The sequence below is a fragment of the Rattus norvegicus genome, chromosome 1 (genome assembly GCF_021556685.1).
Source record: "Rattus norvegicus strain SHRSP/BbbUtx chromosome 1, alternate assembly SHRSP_T2T, whole genome shotgun sequence".
NCBI lineage: Eukaryota > Metazoa > Chordata > Mammalia > Rodentia > Muridae > Rattus > Rattus norvegicus.
Window position 1 is genome coordinate 213,952,983 of NC_141534.1, and position 15,994 is coordinate 213,968,976.

Below are 15,994 nucleotides of genomic sequence, written 5' to 3' on the forward strand. Positions count from 1 at the left end.
AACTGAGGCTGCGGTGCGTAGAGGGAGGCTTAAAGCCGAGAGCGCAGTCAGCTGACAAGAGGGTGTGTGGCCTTGACCCAGTCTCTTTTTGATATTAGAACCGCAGAGGAAAAATGCCTCCGGCCGGGAGTTGTATCAAGCGTGGATGCATCTCGAACAACGCCTGGGAAATGGGAACACCCACAAAGCTCCTTCAGGAGCTGCCTTGCCCCAAGGTCACGCGGAAAGAGCAGCTAGCCTCCAGACACCAATTTCCTGCCAGCTCCTGCAAAATCCCCGGGGCCTTTCAAATCACCACTTTCAGACCTGGGGGCGTGTAAGGAAAGTTTCCCTCTCAACACTCACTCTAGGGTCTGCCAAAGCTGCAGAGGCCTCGACTCGACTCTCTAGCCTCGAGAGGCCCAAGTCCGCGAAGGCGCCACCTTGTGAGTGCTGGCAACCGAGGTAGCGGGTCCTTTCTAGGACCCTCGCGACCCCTAGACAAGGCCCCGCCCCCGGTGCACTGGCCCCTCCCTCACCGTGGGCTCACCGCCTGAGGCGAGGAGGGGCTGTGCCGCAGCCAATGGGAAAGCGGCGTGGCGAGGGTGGCGGCGGTTGTGATGCGCCGCAGTGTCCAATCAGCGGCGAGCGCGGGGGCGGGCAGTGACGCTAGGCTCTCCGCGTGCTACTCTGTAAAGGAGCGAGCCCCGCGGCCCACTACAGCAGTCGCCCGCCGTCAGCCTCCCGCGCTCGTCTCTCGTCACTGCTGCTCGGCGTCCATTGCTGCCTCTCCCCGCAGTCGCCGACGTCGCTTCCCCGCGCGCTCCCACAACCGCCGCCCCGCCGGTCAGTGAAGCCGGTGAGCCATTCCCCGCGCCGGCCCCCAGAGGCGGGCATCCAGCCGGACCCCGAGTGTGGCCCTCTCCTGCTGTGGCCGTCCGCGCCTTCTCGACCGCTTATCCAGCATGAAAACCAAGTTCTGCACCGGGGGCGAGGCCGAGCCGTCCCCGCTTGGGCTGCTGCTGAGCTGCGGTGGCAGCGCTGCCCCGACGCCCGGCGTAGGGCAGCAGCGCGATGCCGCAGGCGAGCTGGAGTCCAAGCAGCTTGGTGGCCGGTCCCAACCTCTCGCGCTGCCGCCGCCACCACCGCCGCCCCTGCCGCTGCCCCCGCCGCCATCACCGCCGCTAGCGGACGAACAACCCGAGCCCCGGACGCGGCGCAGGGCCTACCTGTGGTGCAAGGAATTCCTGCCCGGAGCCTGGAGGGGCCTTCGCGAGGACCAGTTCCACATCAGTGTCATCAGGTCGGTGACTGCGGCACCGCGCGGGGGGAGGTGGGGGCGGGGCGGGGCGGCGGCCCGGGTAGAGGTGAGCGCTGCGCATGGATCCAGGAGCACACACCCCGCAGCGCGGAAGGCCGCCTGCGGGCGAGCTTTGAGAATACGTGAGCTGGGATGCTGGTCCCTTGCGGGAGAACAATACTGTGCAGTCACACAAGTACATTCTGTACCAAAGCTCAAAATAGATGAGTCTAGGAAGCCGTTTCCCTACGAGGGCCTTCAATGAAAAAGGGATGTGTGGCTGGGCTTTAGAAAAAGAGGGAGGAAAAGTCCCCGGGTAACTTTTCCTTGTAATCCCTTTAGTCTGTAATTTGATCACAGCCCTCTCCCCTTCCAGAAATTCTCCTTTGGCACTCGGGGAGGCAGAGGCAGGCGGATCTCTATATATTTTCGAGGCTGGTTTGGCCTACATAGCTTCAGGTCAGCCAGAACTACATGGCAAGATACAGTCTCCAAAAGAGGTAGAAAGGAAGTTGATGTGTGTTAATGGAAGGTAGCAGTCAGTCACTCATCTCCTTCTGAGGCTCTTAAGTCTTTGTCAACCTGTGTTACTGGCCAGCGTCTGGAGGTGTGGCTTCACAAATAATCGTGAAATAAAAAGAATTCCTTCTCTGAAAGATGGATCTCTTGTGGGCAGAGTAGCCTTGAGCATCCTAGGTATTGGAGCCTGACTTTGAACCACTGAGGATCCTGAGTGCGTGCGACACACACACACACACACACACACACACACACACACACACACACAGAGCTCTGGTTGTCTTGGAACTCACTATGTAGACTCACAGAAATCCACTGCCTCTGCCTCCCCGAGTGCTGGGATTAAAAGCATCTGCCTGGCATTCTCCACTCCTTTTAAATTTAAATATATTTCATCTTAGATTAGAAAATTTTTTTAATGTATTCAGACTAATAGAGAAATGTAGCTGTACCCTTGCCATTTTGTACAAGTGCTTGACATTCAGTATTGAACTTTTTTTTTTTTTACCTTTAAAAACCCATTTGGTCATTTTCTACCAGTTTCTGTTTGATTGGTTGACCCAGTTGAGTGCCAAGTGTCTAGAAACTGACTGGCTGGCTGGCTGGCTGGCTGCCATCAATAATCCTCAAATCCAGTTCTAGTCATTTGATTCCTTTTCCATGCCCAGTCTTTCACCAGAGTCATGAATGCAGCAAAATTAACTCTTTGGATGGATGGCACTTCCTCTTAGCTTTTCAGGCCCCTCATGGACATGAGAATATGTCAGATATGTCTGAGCAGATAGTTAAAAGGTAGTTGGTAGGTAGTAGAAAAAGAGAACCACAGATACTCAAATCATTGTTGAGTGTCCTAGAAAAATTTGTCCCCAAACTTGTCCTCTGGCAGGCTTGGCAGTTGTCACCAGGGGAATGATAGAGATTACTGTGGCACATTCTTCTCCCTATAGAAGTAAAGGTAGGTCTCAGGGGATGTGCTTGTTCCAGCACTTTGGAGGGAGAGGTAGGAATATCAAGAGTTAAAGGCTAGCCTGGGCTACATGGCAGGTTTGAAGTTGGAGTCCAACCTGGATTACATGAGATCTTGTTTCCTCAAACTAAACCAAAACTCTGAAGGAGTGACTTGTCTGAGGTCCATTGACAGCCCTCTGGTGTTCCTCTCTTTTACATTGGCCCTGAGGTCTGTTTGGACAGCCCTATACCCAGCCTTAGGCCTGTTTGTGATTGTCTCCAGGGACTGTGTCACTCATCAGTTAAATCTGTTTTGCTCAAACTAGTCATTGCAAAAGTATGGAGAATCTTTTGGGGTTTTCCTTTTTTTTTTCTCTAAGAGTTAGTATTGAAGACAGGACTTTCCTTTTGGATTGCAGTGTCTTTTAAAATGTGGCATGCTGTAAACGTGCGGGATAGTCAGTGGTTATAGAATATATTGAATAAGGAGAAAGGATGATTTAAGGTGTGGGGAAGAGGTAGTAACTACCTTTAAGTTAGTGGCCTGTCTGTTACTTTTGCTGGGTCTAGTCCATCTGCCTGATTTATTCATTTCAGTTCATTCAGCCTGTCCCAGGTTTAGCCATTTGACTCCTTCCCACCTCAGAATGTATTTTCTGCCCTTGCCTTAATAGTAGCCAGGCTCCAATTCCTTCGTCCTATTTGCTCTGTTCCCCCATAAGTCTCTCTTTTGCCTCGTCACATGGTAACAGGAGGTCCCAGCCATCTCAGCATCATTCTGTATGTACCACCTTCTATCTAGTTCATTCTCTATCCTGTTGACAGCAGTTTCACAAATGCCATCCGTTGCTCCATGGCTTTTGTAGCTAGGAAATAAAACCTAAAATTGTTTGCAAAAGTCTAAACCTGGGTTTCAGTCTACCTGGAACTGTTACTCTTTTAAAATCTCCCTTTCCCCAACCACAATGGCTGAACTCCTTCCACTGGGCCCAGTGCTTCTGAAAGAGCTCTGTGTTTCAGTACCAGGCTTTTCTTTGCTCTGCTTGGCAGTCCTTTCCCCAGGACTGCTTTTAACATTCCTGCTTCAAGGCCTCACTCAGGGAGAACCAAAAAGAAGGAGCACATCCCCCATCTATTATTTCCTCTCCAGGACTTAAGGGTTGCTGGCCTTGACATCAGTATTTAACATACTTGGCTGTAGGCTTGTTTCTACTTTCCCTTAAGACCGATTCCTAGAGAGCATTTCACATTCAGCACTTTGTGAGATATGGTCCTGTGTACTGAAAAATGACCTCTAACTTCTTCTCAGTTTGGCTTTCTTTTTTTTCTTGTCTTTTTTTTTTTTTTTTTGGTGGGGTCGTTGGGCAGACTCTAACTTTGTAGCTCAGGGTGGCCTCAAACTCTTAGTAATTCTCTGTCTCAACTTCCAAAGTTATGGGATTATGAGTATGGATTGCTGAGCCTGGCTTTTTTTTTGTCTTTATTATTTTTTTCAGTATCATACTCAAACCAGAGCATGCACTCTATACCTGGCCTTGGATCTTGCCTTCATTGTGTTAACTGAAAAATTATCATCAGACATTGTATCATCTGGATTTTGTGTTGGTGCTGAAATTTTACTGTTTTGCATTTTACATTGAGGTGCATGTTTCATTTGAAGTTTATTAAAGGGGTTTGTTTCTGGACTTTTACGTGTGTCTGTATGTGGTGTCCAGTTGCTCTGAGACTAGTTGCCAAAAGTACTGTTTTTCTCTATGGTATGGCTCTTGCTCTTGTCAAAGATTGTGTTTGTGGGCTTTTCCAAGTTTATTTTTATCAACATTTTTAGTTTCATTTAATTTTTTTTTGAGACATAGTCTCACTGTATATCCTTGATTGGCCTGGAACTCACTATATAGACCAGACTGGCCTTGAACTCACAGAGATCTTGGTCTCCAGTGCTGAGATTGAAGGTATGTGCCTATATACGTGGCTTATATTTATTTATTTTATCTTGTGTGTGTGAGTAGTTTGTCTGCATGCATTCATGTACATGTATGCACTGTCCATGGAGACCAGATGAGGAGGGTACCTGATCCCTTGTAACTGAATTTACAGGTGTTTATGAGCTATAAGAGAACTGGGAACAAAGCCTGAGTGTTCTGTAAGACTAGCAAGTGCTCTTAACTGCTGAGCAATCCCTCCTTAATTATTGTAGTTTTATTTTTATTTTTTTAAGATTTATTCATTTATTATATATAAGTACACTGTAGCTGTCTTCGGATACACCAGAAGAGGGCATCAGATCTCTTTACAGATGGTTGCGAGCCACCATGTGGTTGCTGGGAATTGAACTCAGGACCTCTGGAAGAGCAGTTGGGGCTCTTAACTGCTGAGCCATCTCTCCAGCCCCAATTATTGTAGTTTTAAAGGGTGATAGTGTTAGCTCTGATTCTTTTCTTCATTTCCAAAACTATTTTGGCTAATCTGTCTTCTTTGCCTTTTTATAAATTTAATAATTTATTTGTTGATAACTATGAAATAGTTATGGGGATTTTTTTCTGCATTCTACTTTATGTTGCTATAGACTTCTCAACAGTGCAAAAGAGGAGCTTACATCTCTAGTAGTAAATAGAATTCCTTTTTTAAAAAATAATTTGTATTTTATGAGTGTTTTGTTTGCATGTATATATATATATGCACCACATGCCTGTGATTCTTTGTTAAGTATTAATTCTTTTTTTTTTTAAAGGAGAGGGAGAGTGGGGGATGCGTTTTTTTTTTATTTTTGATTAATTTTTATTTCTATAAGTACATATAGCTATCTTCAGACACACCAGAAGAGGGCACCAGATCTCATTACAGATGGTTGTGAGCCACCATGTGGTTGCTGGGAATTGAACTCAGGACCTCTGGAAGAGCAATAAGTGCTCTTAACCGCTGAGCCATCTCTCCAGCCCTAAGTATTAATTCTTAAGTATTAATACTTAAAACTCAGGTCCTATAAATGCTTGGACTCCAGGGCCACTTGGAAGAGCTGCCTTACCTGTGGACTTCAATAGGTTCAATGCTTCTTCTCATGGATTCAGACATGGGAGTTGAGAGGCCAGTGATTGAACATGATTACAACAAGCCCATTTTCTTTCTTCCCTCTCTCTGGTTTATTTTATTTTATTTTATTTTTTGTTCTTTTTTTCGGAGTTGGAGACCGAACCCAGGGCCTTGCGCTTGCTAGGCAAGCGCTCTACCACTGAGCTAAATCCCCAACCCCGTCCCTTTCTCTGTTAAAGGTTGATATATATATATATATATTTTTTTTTTTTTTGGTTCTTTTTTTTCCAGAGCTGGGGACCGAACCCAGGGCCTTGCGCTTCCTAGGCAAGCAAGCGCTCTACCACTGAGCTAAATCCCCAACCCCTATATTTATTTTTATTTTTGAGGTAGAGTTTCTCCGTTTAGCCCTGGCTGTTCTGGAGCTCACTCTGTAGACCAGGCTGGCTATAGACTCAGAGATCCAACTGCCTCTGCCTCCTGAGTGCTAGGATCACTTCACAGCCCAGCAAAGGTTTATTTTTAGTGGTGTGTGTGTGTGTGTGTGTGTGTGTGTGTGTGTGTGTGTGTTGGGGGAGGGGTATGCTTGCTTATAGGAGCCCATAAAGTCCAAAAGGCAGGTAGGTATTGGATCCTCTGGAGTTACAGGCGGTTGCGAGCTGTCTAATGTGGATGCTGGGAACTGAACTGAGATCCTCTGTGAGAACAGCAAGTTGCTCTTAACTGGGCACATCACTCTCTCTAAGCCCCCTCTTTAAAAATAGTTTTGAATGTACTGTTAAGAGGTCTGCAGGCAGAGCAGTGCCTTGGAGGTCCTGTCGATCTGTGTCTTGCTTCAACAGTGTTTGGGCAGAATAGACCAGGGGACTCCCACTTTATTAGATTCTAGATGCCTTACAAGTCTCTCCAGTCGCAGCATCCAAGGACCATCTCCTTGCCACCTTCGGCTCCTAGGACCAGCCAACACAGTCTTCATGGTTATCCCTATACTCCAGATCAGCCATGACCTCTCAATAAAAATAAAGCTTTTTGAAACTGGGGGGGGGGTACTACTTGAAGTACACCTCTCCCTCCCTCCCTGGTTTACTTCCTTGCTTTTGTGTGGCTCCAGCACCCAAGTGCTGAGATTTTTGGCACACACTTGCATACCCTTTCATCCCTGTAGTTGTGAGTTATTCACCCTGAGCTTCCAACAGTTTTATCAGTTATGAGGGCTTCCTGTCCTTCCTGTACTAGGTGCTGTACAGTTTCTGCTCTGCTTCTGACGGCCTATCTACTTACTTTTTGGGGAGCAGTCTGCTTGCAACCTCACCACATTGGTAAATCTAAGAAGAGCTTTTTCATGTTCGGATTGAGTGGCTCTTTCTGCATGCCATACTGGAAACTGGAAATCAGGACATTGCATCATTTCTCATTTTGGGTGGGAGTTCTCAGCATGTAGCTTCCCCTAAGCTGAGTGGAACTTCAGTACTGTTGTAGCTGTGTTTCCTTTCCTTCTGCCCTCTATGTTCTTGTACCTTGTCTCTTAGCTTGTCTAGTTTCTACACTGATGCCTTCGTTCTGTTGTTGATTTTTAATTAACTAGTTAATTAAACGATTATTGTTGGTTTTTTGAGACAGGGTTTCTCTGTGTTGTCCTGAAACTGCCCTGGAACATGTCGTATAGACCAGACTGGCCTTGAACTCACAGAGATCCACCTGCCTCTACTTCCTGAGTACTGGGATTAAAGCCACCACTGCTTGGCTCTTTATTTATTTTTGCAACAGGGTCTCACTATGTAGTCTGTCTGGCTTTGAACTTGCTGTGGAGACCAGGCTGGCCTTAAACTCAGAAATCTCCCTGCCTTTGCTTGAGTGCAGAGGTAACACGTGCACCACATTACCTGCAGCTGGCCTTCCCTTCCATTGGAGCCTTGTCAGGCGGCCTCTCTCTAGGACTCCTGTCTTTTTTTTTTTTTTTTTTTTTTCCGGAGCTGGGGACCGAACCCAGGGCCTTGCGCTTCCTAGGCAAGCGCTCTACCACTGAGCTAAATCCCCAACCCCACAGGATTCCTGTCTTTTAAGTTAGAGAAACCCTTATTTTTAGTTTTTCATAGAGATTGTAATCTGTCTTTGACAATGCACTTTCTAATCCTTCTCATTTTGTTTATTAATATTGCAGTAGCCTCTGGGCTGATGGCAGAACACATACAAAATAAGGACTGAGAGGAGGGTGGGGACTAGAGAGATGAGACTCGATGGTTAAAGGTACTGGTTGCTGACAGACATTTGTAACTCTGGTTTGAGAGGACTTGACATCCTCTCTGACCTCTTTGCTCACCAGGCACATACTTGGTGCACATACATACAGACAAAACATCTGTATACATATTGTGAAAGAAATAGATGTTTCTTTCTCTTTCTTTTTTCCTTCCTTTCTTTCATTCTTTCATAAGGATTGGGAGGTTAGCTCCATGGTTGAACTAGAAAGGAGACATATGGAATTATTTTGTGAAATGGGGAGAGTACTCCTGAACCCTGAAAGGTGGCGAGTAGTCAAAGTCAGGCTTCTTTATTTTCAAATATTTGACCATAGTCACTATTCCTTTTGGTTTACTTTTAAAAATTATATGTGTATGCATCTGCGTAGAGTCCAGAAGTCATATCTAGCATTGTCTTTAATCACTGTCCATTTTTTAATGATCTATTTTTATTTTATTTGTATTGGTTGTTTTGCCTGCATATATGTCTGTGTGAGGTTGTTGGGTCCCCTGGAACTGGAGTTACAAACAGTTGTGAGCTCCCATATGGGTGTTGGAAAATGAACCCAGATCCTCTGGAAGAGCAATCAGTGCTTTTAACTACTGAGCCATCTCTTTAGTCCTGCACCCTATATTTTAGATAGGGTCTTTTATTGAATGTAGAGCTCACCAATCTGCCTAGACTTGCTAGTCAGCAAACCCAGGGGGTCCTATGCTTCCCAGTGCTGGAGATACACACACACACACACACACACACACACACACACACACACACACACACACACATCCATCCATCCATCCATCCATCCATCCATCCATCCATCCATCCATCCATGCATTTATTTTAGACAGGATCTCTCTGTGGCTAAGGATCTCTCTTTTTTCTTTTTTCTTTCTTCTTTTTTCTTTTTTTTTTTTTTCCGGAGCTGGGGACTGAACCCAGGGCCTTGCGCTTGCTAGGCAAGCACTCTACCACTGAGCTAAATCCCCAACCCACTCTCTCTTGATTGGCCAAGAACTTACTATATAGATCAAGCTGACGTCAAACATATAGAGATCAACCTGCTTCTGTCTCTAAAGCACTGGGATTAAAGGAATGTGCCACTACACTTAGTTAGCAAATTTTGCTTTTGAAACTTATATAAGTCAGGCTGGCCTCACATTTGCTGGCTTTAGACCGATTTGAGGCTTTGAATGTTTTTTGTTTGTTTAGTTTAGTTTTGTTTTGTTAGGTGTTTTGGTTTTTTTTTTTTTTTTGTTTTGTTTTTTTTTTTTTTTTTTGTTCTTTTTTTCCAGAGCTGGGGACTGAACACAGGGCCTTGCGCTTCCTAGGCAAGCGCTCTACCACTGAGCTAAATCCCCAGCCCCAGGGTTGTTGTTTTATTTTAAGTTTTTATTTTCTTTTTGTAAAGGGTCTTTCTATGAAGCCCTAGCTGGCTTGAACTCACAAGCGATCCTCCTGCCTCTGCTTCCCAATTGCTAAGGTTAAAGGGTTGTGTCACCTGCCCAAGAAATGGATATTAGTAAGTTGCCATAATTACATGTATGTCAGCTTCCAGGTGCTCAAGGATGTTTTAATGTAGGCCATATGATGTGGAATAAGTAAGTCATGGTTACTTGGGTTTACTCTTAGGATTGTGAAAGTTTGGTGCCAGTATTTCATCAGATTTCACTTCCTTTTATATGTGGAAGATACATATCATGTATGTGAACTTTTCAGAGCAGCCAAACATGAAAAGCAGTTTTCACAGCCAGCCTGACTTGAGAGTGCCCAGTGATTGGAGACAGTAAATAGGTTGCCAAGGTTTGAGAAGCTGCCTGTATTTGACTACTCTGTACTTGGACACCAAGGTTGGACAGGCTCCCTGTGCCTGGGAGTGAACAATGGTTTAAGAGCAATGCTGTGGTGTCTCATCCTGAAGGGCTTTGAAACTGGTGAGACAGAGGACAATATTTGTTTGCAGCTGTTGAGGGCCTGGCCATCTTGTTTTCTTCTCATGTTCCAGCTGGGGTTTTGTTGTGTGTGGGACTCAGTCCCCACTCTTAAGTCTCCTGGGTGATTGGTATTTGCTGCTCTTGAGCTAACACTGCCTTTCAAGTCAGAAGACAAGTCTCTGTTTACCTCCCACAGGAAACAGGCTGTTTTCTTTCTTCCTTTCCTGAAGTCTTGAGAAGGACAAGTTGGGAGAATGAAGCAAGCTAACCAGTTCTTGAGGTTTTTTATTTGTTTGTTTTGTTTTTTGAGACAGGGTTTCCTGGCTGTCCTGGAACTTACTCAGTAGACCAGACTAGTCTCAAACTCACAGAGATCCACCTGCCTCTGCTTTCCAAGTATGGGGATTAAAGAAAGGCCTGTGCTACCCAGTTAAAACTCTAGTTTTTTGTTTTTGTTTTGTTTTAAATAAGATCATACTAGTTTTTAAAGATTTATTTATATTTACTTAATGTATACGAGTGCTCTATCTGCATGTACACCTGAGAGCATCAGACCTCACTACAGATGGTTGTGAGCCATCACATGGTTCCTGGGAATTGAACTCAGGACCTCTGGAAGAGCAGACACCTCTCTTAACCACTGAGCCATCTTTCCAACTTGAAACTCTCATTATTTAAAGTAAAATGATGGGTGAAACCAGTAGAGTACACTTAGTCCTTACATGAGGCTTAAAATGAGAGACTTACTGTGTGGCCCTGGCTGCCCTAGAGATGATACATAGACCAGGATGGCCTCAAACTCTCAGAGATCTTCCTGCCTCTGCCTTCTGAGGGCTGAGCCTCTTTGAGTGCTGGAACTAAAGTGACTGGCCCCATAGATGGCAATTTTTTTTTTTTTTTTAAGAGTTCTTGTTAGGAAATCCAGGAATGAGAGACATCTGGGCCAAAAAGTCTTCTTGGGGAGTGTTCAGAATATACCAAATGCTGTGTGATTGGACTAAGGAACTTTACAGAAAGCTTTAGATAACGGTGTGTACATGTGCGTGTGTGTTTGTGTGTGTGTGTTTGTGTGTGTGTGTTTGTGTGTGTATTAGAGACCTCGGAGTCCTATCTGACTGTCCTGGGACTCAGAGATACCTGTTTGCTTCAACCTCCTGAGTGTTGGTTATATGCAAGGGTGTGCAGTGCAGAGAGAAAAGGAAGCAGACTGGGCTATTTTCATGAGGATTAAGAGAGCACAGGTTGAACAGATCATGTGGAATATAAGCAGGGTGAGTAGCTGGGGAGGGAAGCTCTGAGGTGAAGGGAGTCTTAGGGTAGGGGAACAGTGAGAAGGGCCAGGCTGCTAGCTCATCTTTGAAAATCTTTGAAATGTACAAATACACACACACACACACACACACACACACACACACACACTCTCACCCTAGCAGGTACATTCCATAGCACATGTATGGAGTTTCGTGGCTAACAACCTCAGGTTAGACCTCAACATTTGCCTTTGTTTGAGGCAGTGTTTCTTCATTGCATATACTAGGCAGCTGGCCCATGAGCTTTTGGGATTCTCCTGTCTCTGCCCTTCATCATGACAGAGGCACACTGGAATTATATGTATTACTCTTCTGGATTTTACATGGCTTCTGCCAGAGGCAAGGGAAATTACTCCTTTTGGGTGACAGGAACCTATTTTACAAGTTCTGAAGGAATGCTGGTTTTTATCTAACTACTAGAAATGCTTTGGGGAGCTGGGGATTTAGCTCAGTGGTAGAGCGCTTACCTAGGAAGCACAAGGCCTTGGGTTCGGTCCCCAACTCCGAAAAAAAAAAAAGAAAGAAATGCTTTGGTAGTCCAGCATGTGCTTATTTCTGGATATATGTACCACCCGCGACCTAACATTGGGATTAAAGGCCAGTGCCACCAACACTATATATTTTTTTAAGATTTATTTATTTTTATTTATATGAGTACACTGTAGCTGTCTTCAGACACACCAGAAGAGGGCATGGGGTTCTATTACAGATGGTTGTGAGTCACCATGTAGTTGCTGGGAATTGAACTCAGGACCTCTGGAAGAGCAGTCAGTGCCTTTAACCACTGAGCCATCTCTCCAGCCCCCAACACTATATTTTTAAAGAAAAAGTATGAGGTAAAAAAAAAAAAAAACATGTTTATAAGAATCAAAAACATTTCATAATCTAATCTGGAATCCATTCACATATGAGTTTCACTCAGTATCTTCCTGCCCTTTCTCCCAGCAGCTACAGTGATATGTTCACAGTGATGACTCCAGGCCAGTAAACTCTGTGAGTCATCTGTATGCATACTTTCAAATATGTTTACTTATTTAATTTTTGTGGGATAGAACACCTAACAAAACAAAATAAAACAAAAACCCAGTAGTTATAAATGTAACCCAAGAATTATTTTTTCTTTATTATGTATTCTTGGCTGACTTAGAACTCAGGGAGATTTACCTGGCTCTACTGTTCTTTGCTGTTTCCTACTGGTTGTGCTGGTGTTTGTGTTGTGTCATTTTTGTTTTTGGCTTCAGTATCTTGTGTTTGCTATGCTGTGTTGGGACTCATGTTTATTGTAAAATACTATACAAGATGCTAAATTTGTGGGTTCAAAATCTTTGAAGTCCTTGAGAAATAGTATCTATATTTTTGATAATTTTATATGGCAGTTGCATTTTTAACTGCCATTTCTATGGCCTTTGTTGGCAGCAGACTTGTTGCCAATCATAGGATTGACTAATTGGTCAATGTGTGTGGTTTTTTTTTCTTGGTTTAGTTTCTCATAGTTCTTCGGCTGCTGGTGTAATGACCCTATTTCACTCATTCTGACTAACATCAAACTGTAACAGACAGCTTATTCACTGCAGTGTGTTGCCTAACTGAAACTGCAGGTAACACAATAGACTAAGGATGTCTGAATTGTGAGCTTGTTTTTGGCTCTCTTAGCATGCCTGCCTTTTGTGACTATGAAGACAAACTTGGAATCAAGTCACACAGTTTAGAACAGTAGTTCATCTGTGCTGGCATTTATTTGACTAGGCTTTGGAGAGGATGTGACAGGAAGAAAAACGAGGCCTGTCCTGTTGCTTGGTAGTCAGAAGCTCCTGCTGGCTGTAGCTGCTTATGGTGGTGAATTGTGATAAGCCCAGCAAAGGGAGGCACTACCCCAGCTTAATTTAGGAAGAGGAAAGCTGCTGTTCTTCTCCCTGGAGACTTCTTCCTGGACTTTTAAACTAAAGTGACAACTGCCTTGTCTTCTGGGAATAAGCCTATACTCTTGCTGTCATTCCTAGACATTGAGGATTGTTTTTAGCAGCCTACTGAAAAACTTCTTCAACTAGATGTGTTCCAACCAACTATAATCCCTGGGGCTTTGGGTGAGACTTATCTTAGCAGGAGAATCAGGAGTTCAAAGCCAGCCTTGGCTACATAGTGAATGAAGTGAGGTTGAGATTAGTCTGGCATATATGGTACCCTGTCTTACAAAACCTAATCGAAACAAACAAAAGCCTAAACTGAGTACAGTTGTATAGTAGTATTTAGAAGTTTTTAACCGATTGGGGGTGGGGGTGGGAATCAAACGGTATGGTGTTACATACCTGGAGAAAGTTCTAGACCAGCTTGGGGTTCTTAGATCTTGAACAGGAATCAGAATAGGAATTAGGAAACCACAGTTGAAGTCCTTTTTATCCATAGTTCTTTTTTTTTTTTTTCTTTTCTTTTTTTTCGGAGCTGGGGACCGAACCCAGGGCCTTGCGCTTGCTAGGCAATTATCCATAGTTCTTAAGTGTCTTAGTCAGGGTTTTTATTCCTGCACAAACATCATGACCAAGAAGCAAGTTGGGAAGGAGAATTTTTATTCAACTTACACATTCACATTGCTGTTCATCACCAAAGGAAGTCAGGACTGGAACTCACACAGGGAGTAGGAGCTGATGCAGAGGCCATGGAGAGATGTTACTTACTGGCTTTCTCAGCTTGCTTTCTTTTTTTTTTTTTTTTTTTTTTTTTTGGTTCTTTTTTTCGGAGCTGGGGACCGAACCCAGGGCCTTGCGCTTCCTAGGCAAGCGCTCTACCTCTGAGCTAAATCCCCAGCCCGGTTTAACTTCTGCTGTTAATGTTTTTTTTTTTTTTTTTGGTTCTTTTTTTTTGGAGCTGGGGACCGAACCCAGGGCTTTGCGCTTCCTAGGCAAGCGTTCTACCACTGAGCTAAATCCCCAACTTGCTTTCTTATAGAACCCAAGACTACCAGCCCAGTGATGGTGCCACCCACAAGGGGCCCTTCCCCTTCATCACTAATTGAGAAAATGCCTTACAGCTGGGTCTCATGGAGGCATTTCCTCAAGGGAGGCTCCTTTCTCTGTGATAACTCCAGCTTGTGTCAAGTTGATACACAAAATCAGCCAGTACAATAATTGCACAGAATTTCATTTTAAGAATGTTCATTTTTAACAATTATCTTCTGTCCCTGGTCTTCTCCAGCCAAAGCAGTTGATTTTCTCCTGTTTACTGTTTAAAGGACCATGTAGTTTGCTTTTGGGTTTAGCAGTGAAAGCTGAAAATAACTGTAGGTTATTATTATCTCCTAAAAGCCCCTAATGTTTTAGGTTTTTTTTTTTAAAGACTTAGTTAAAAAATGATAGGTATTTTTACTAACCTTAGCATAAAATAGTTAAGTCTCAGACTCACACACCAAATAAAAAGCCCTGGAGAAGTCTTAAGATCGTCCCAGCTGGGTAAGGAGTATTCACTGGACAAGATAACTTACCTCCAAGCCTGCTAACATGAGTGCTCCCTGAGACTGAATCACAGAAGGACAGCACTAGGTTCTGCCTGCTTGTCCTCTGATCTCCACATCTACTCAGTGGCAAACACTCTACCAATGAATAAAAAAGTTGTCCAAAGATTTTGATAGTGATCAGGATAGTATAATGGAAGCTGTAGGTTAGAAAAATAATTGATTTGCAGAGGCACCTGAGTATTCCCATTCTTAGTGCCAAGGAGCTTCTTCCTTGGTCCTTCTCATGTTTAAGATATACAAGGGTGGGGGTTGGGGATTTAGCTCAGTGGTAGAGTGCTTGCCTAGGAAGCGCAAGGCCCTGGGTTCAGTCCCCAGCTCCGAAAAAAAGAAAAGAAAAAAGAAAAAGAAAAAAAAGATATACAAGGGTGATTCAATGGTCCCAACTCTAGAAAACCCAGATTGAGGATTTATCTATTCAATTGGACTCATTTGTTTGAAAATGGGAGTCTACCTTTCAAGTATCCTGAGAGAATCCACCAAGATTCAGGTGAGTATCTGTCAACTGGTCTGTATTCACCCAGGAAGAATGTCTGAGCTTTTCCTTCTGTGTATTCTCTCGCAGGGGTGGTCTCAGTAACATGCTGTTCCAGTGTTCCTTGCCAGACTCCATAGCCAGTGTTGGTGATGAACCTCGGAAAGTGCTCTTGCGACTGTATGGGGCAATCTTAAAGATGGTGAGTTCAGGGTTCACCTGGGAGGGGTCGGTCCACTGACATTTCACTCTTTCCTAAGATACCTGCAAAGAGATCCTAAATACTGTAGACATGTACTAAAGATACTTACTGCTTTTATTTTAATTGGGCTGCACACTTGGCTTATTGTTTACAGTCTATCACTTCTTATTTTTTAATCTAATATTAGTAAACTAGGACTCTAGAGAAATCATAAGGTTGACCTGACTTTGATAGTGATTTCTACATTGAACTTCAGTTCATTCTTAAATGATAAATTTTAACATGGGGAAGGTATTTTAGACTTAATCAGCAATATTTTATCCTGTATGTATAACTTTTGTTTAAAATATTTTGATTTTATGCATATGGTTGTTTGCCTGTGTCTACCATGTGCATGTAGTACTTGTGGAGGCCAGAAGAGGGCATCAGATCCCCTAGGACTGGAGTTAAAATGGTTGTGAGCTGTGATGTAGGTGCTGGGAATTCTACTTAGGCTCTCTGTAAGAGCAACTCCTCTTACTCAAAGTATGTACAATATTAGCATCCTGTTT

At 44.0% G+C, this 15,994-nt stretch overlaps 1 protein-coding gene across 7 annotated transcripts in view; it reads left to right on the top strand.

Moving 5' to 3' along the window:
- The first annotated feature begins 700 nt into the window (after positions 1-700).
- The window catches only part of Chka (choline kinase alpha), a 48,651-nt gene continuing 33,357 nt past the window's right edge, over positions 701-15,994 (top strand). For all 7 annotated transcript variants that reach the window (XR_015681054.1, XR_015681055.1, XR_015681062.1 and 4 more), the window contains exons 1-2: positions 701-1,282; positions 15,332-15,443. Coding sequence is in view for 3 of the 7 variants with exons in the window: in XM_087647257.1 (XP_087503383.1) it covers positions 945-1,282; positions 15,332-15,443 (450 nt within the window). In the remaining 4 variants the exon portion in view is untranslated. The remainder of the gene's footprint in view (positions 1,283-15,331; positions 15,444-15,994) is intronic.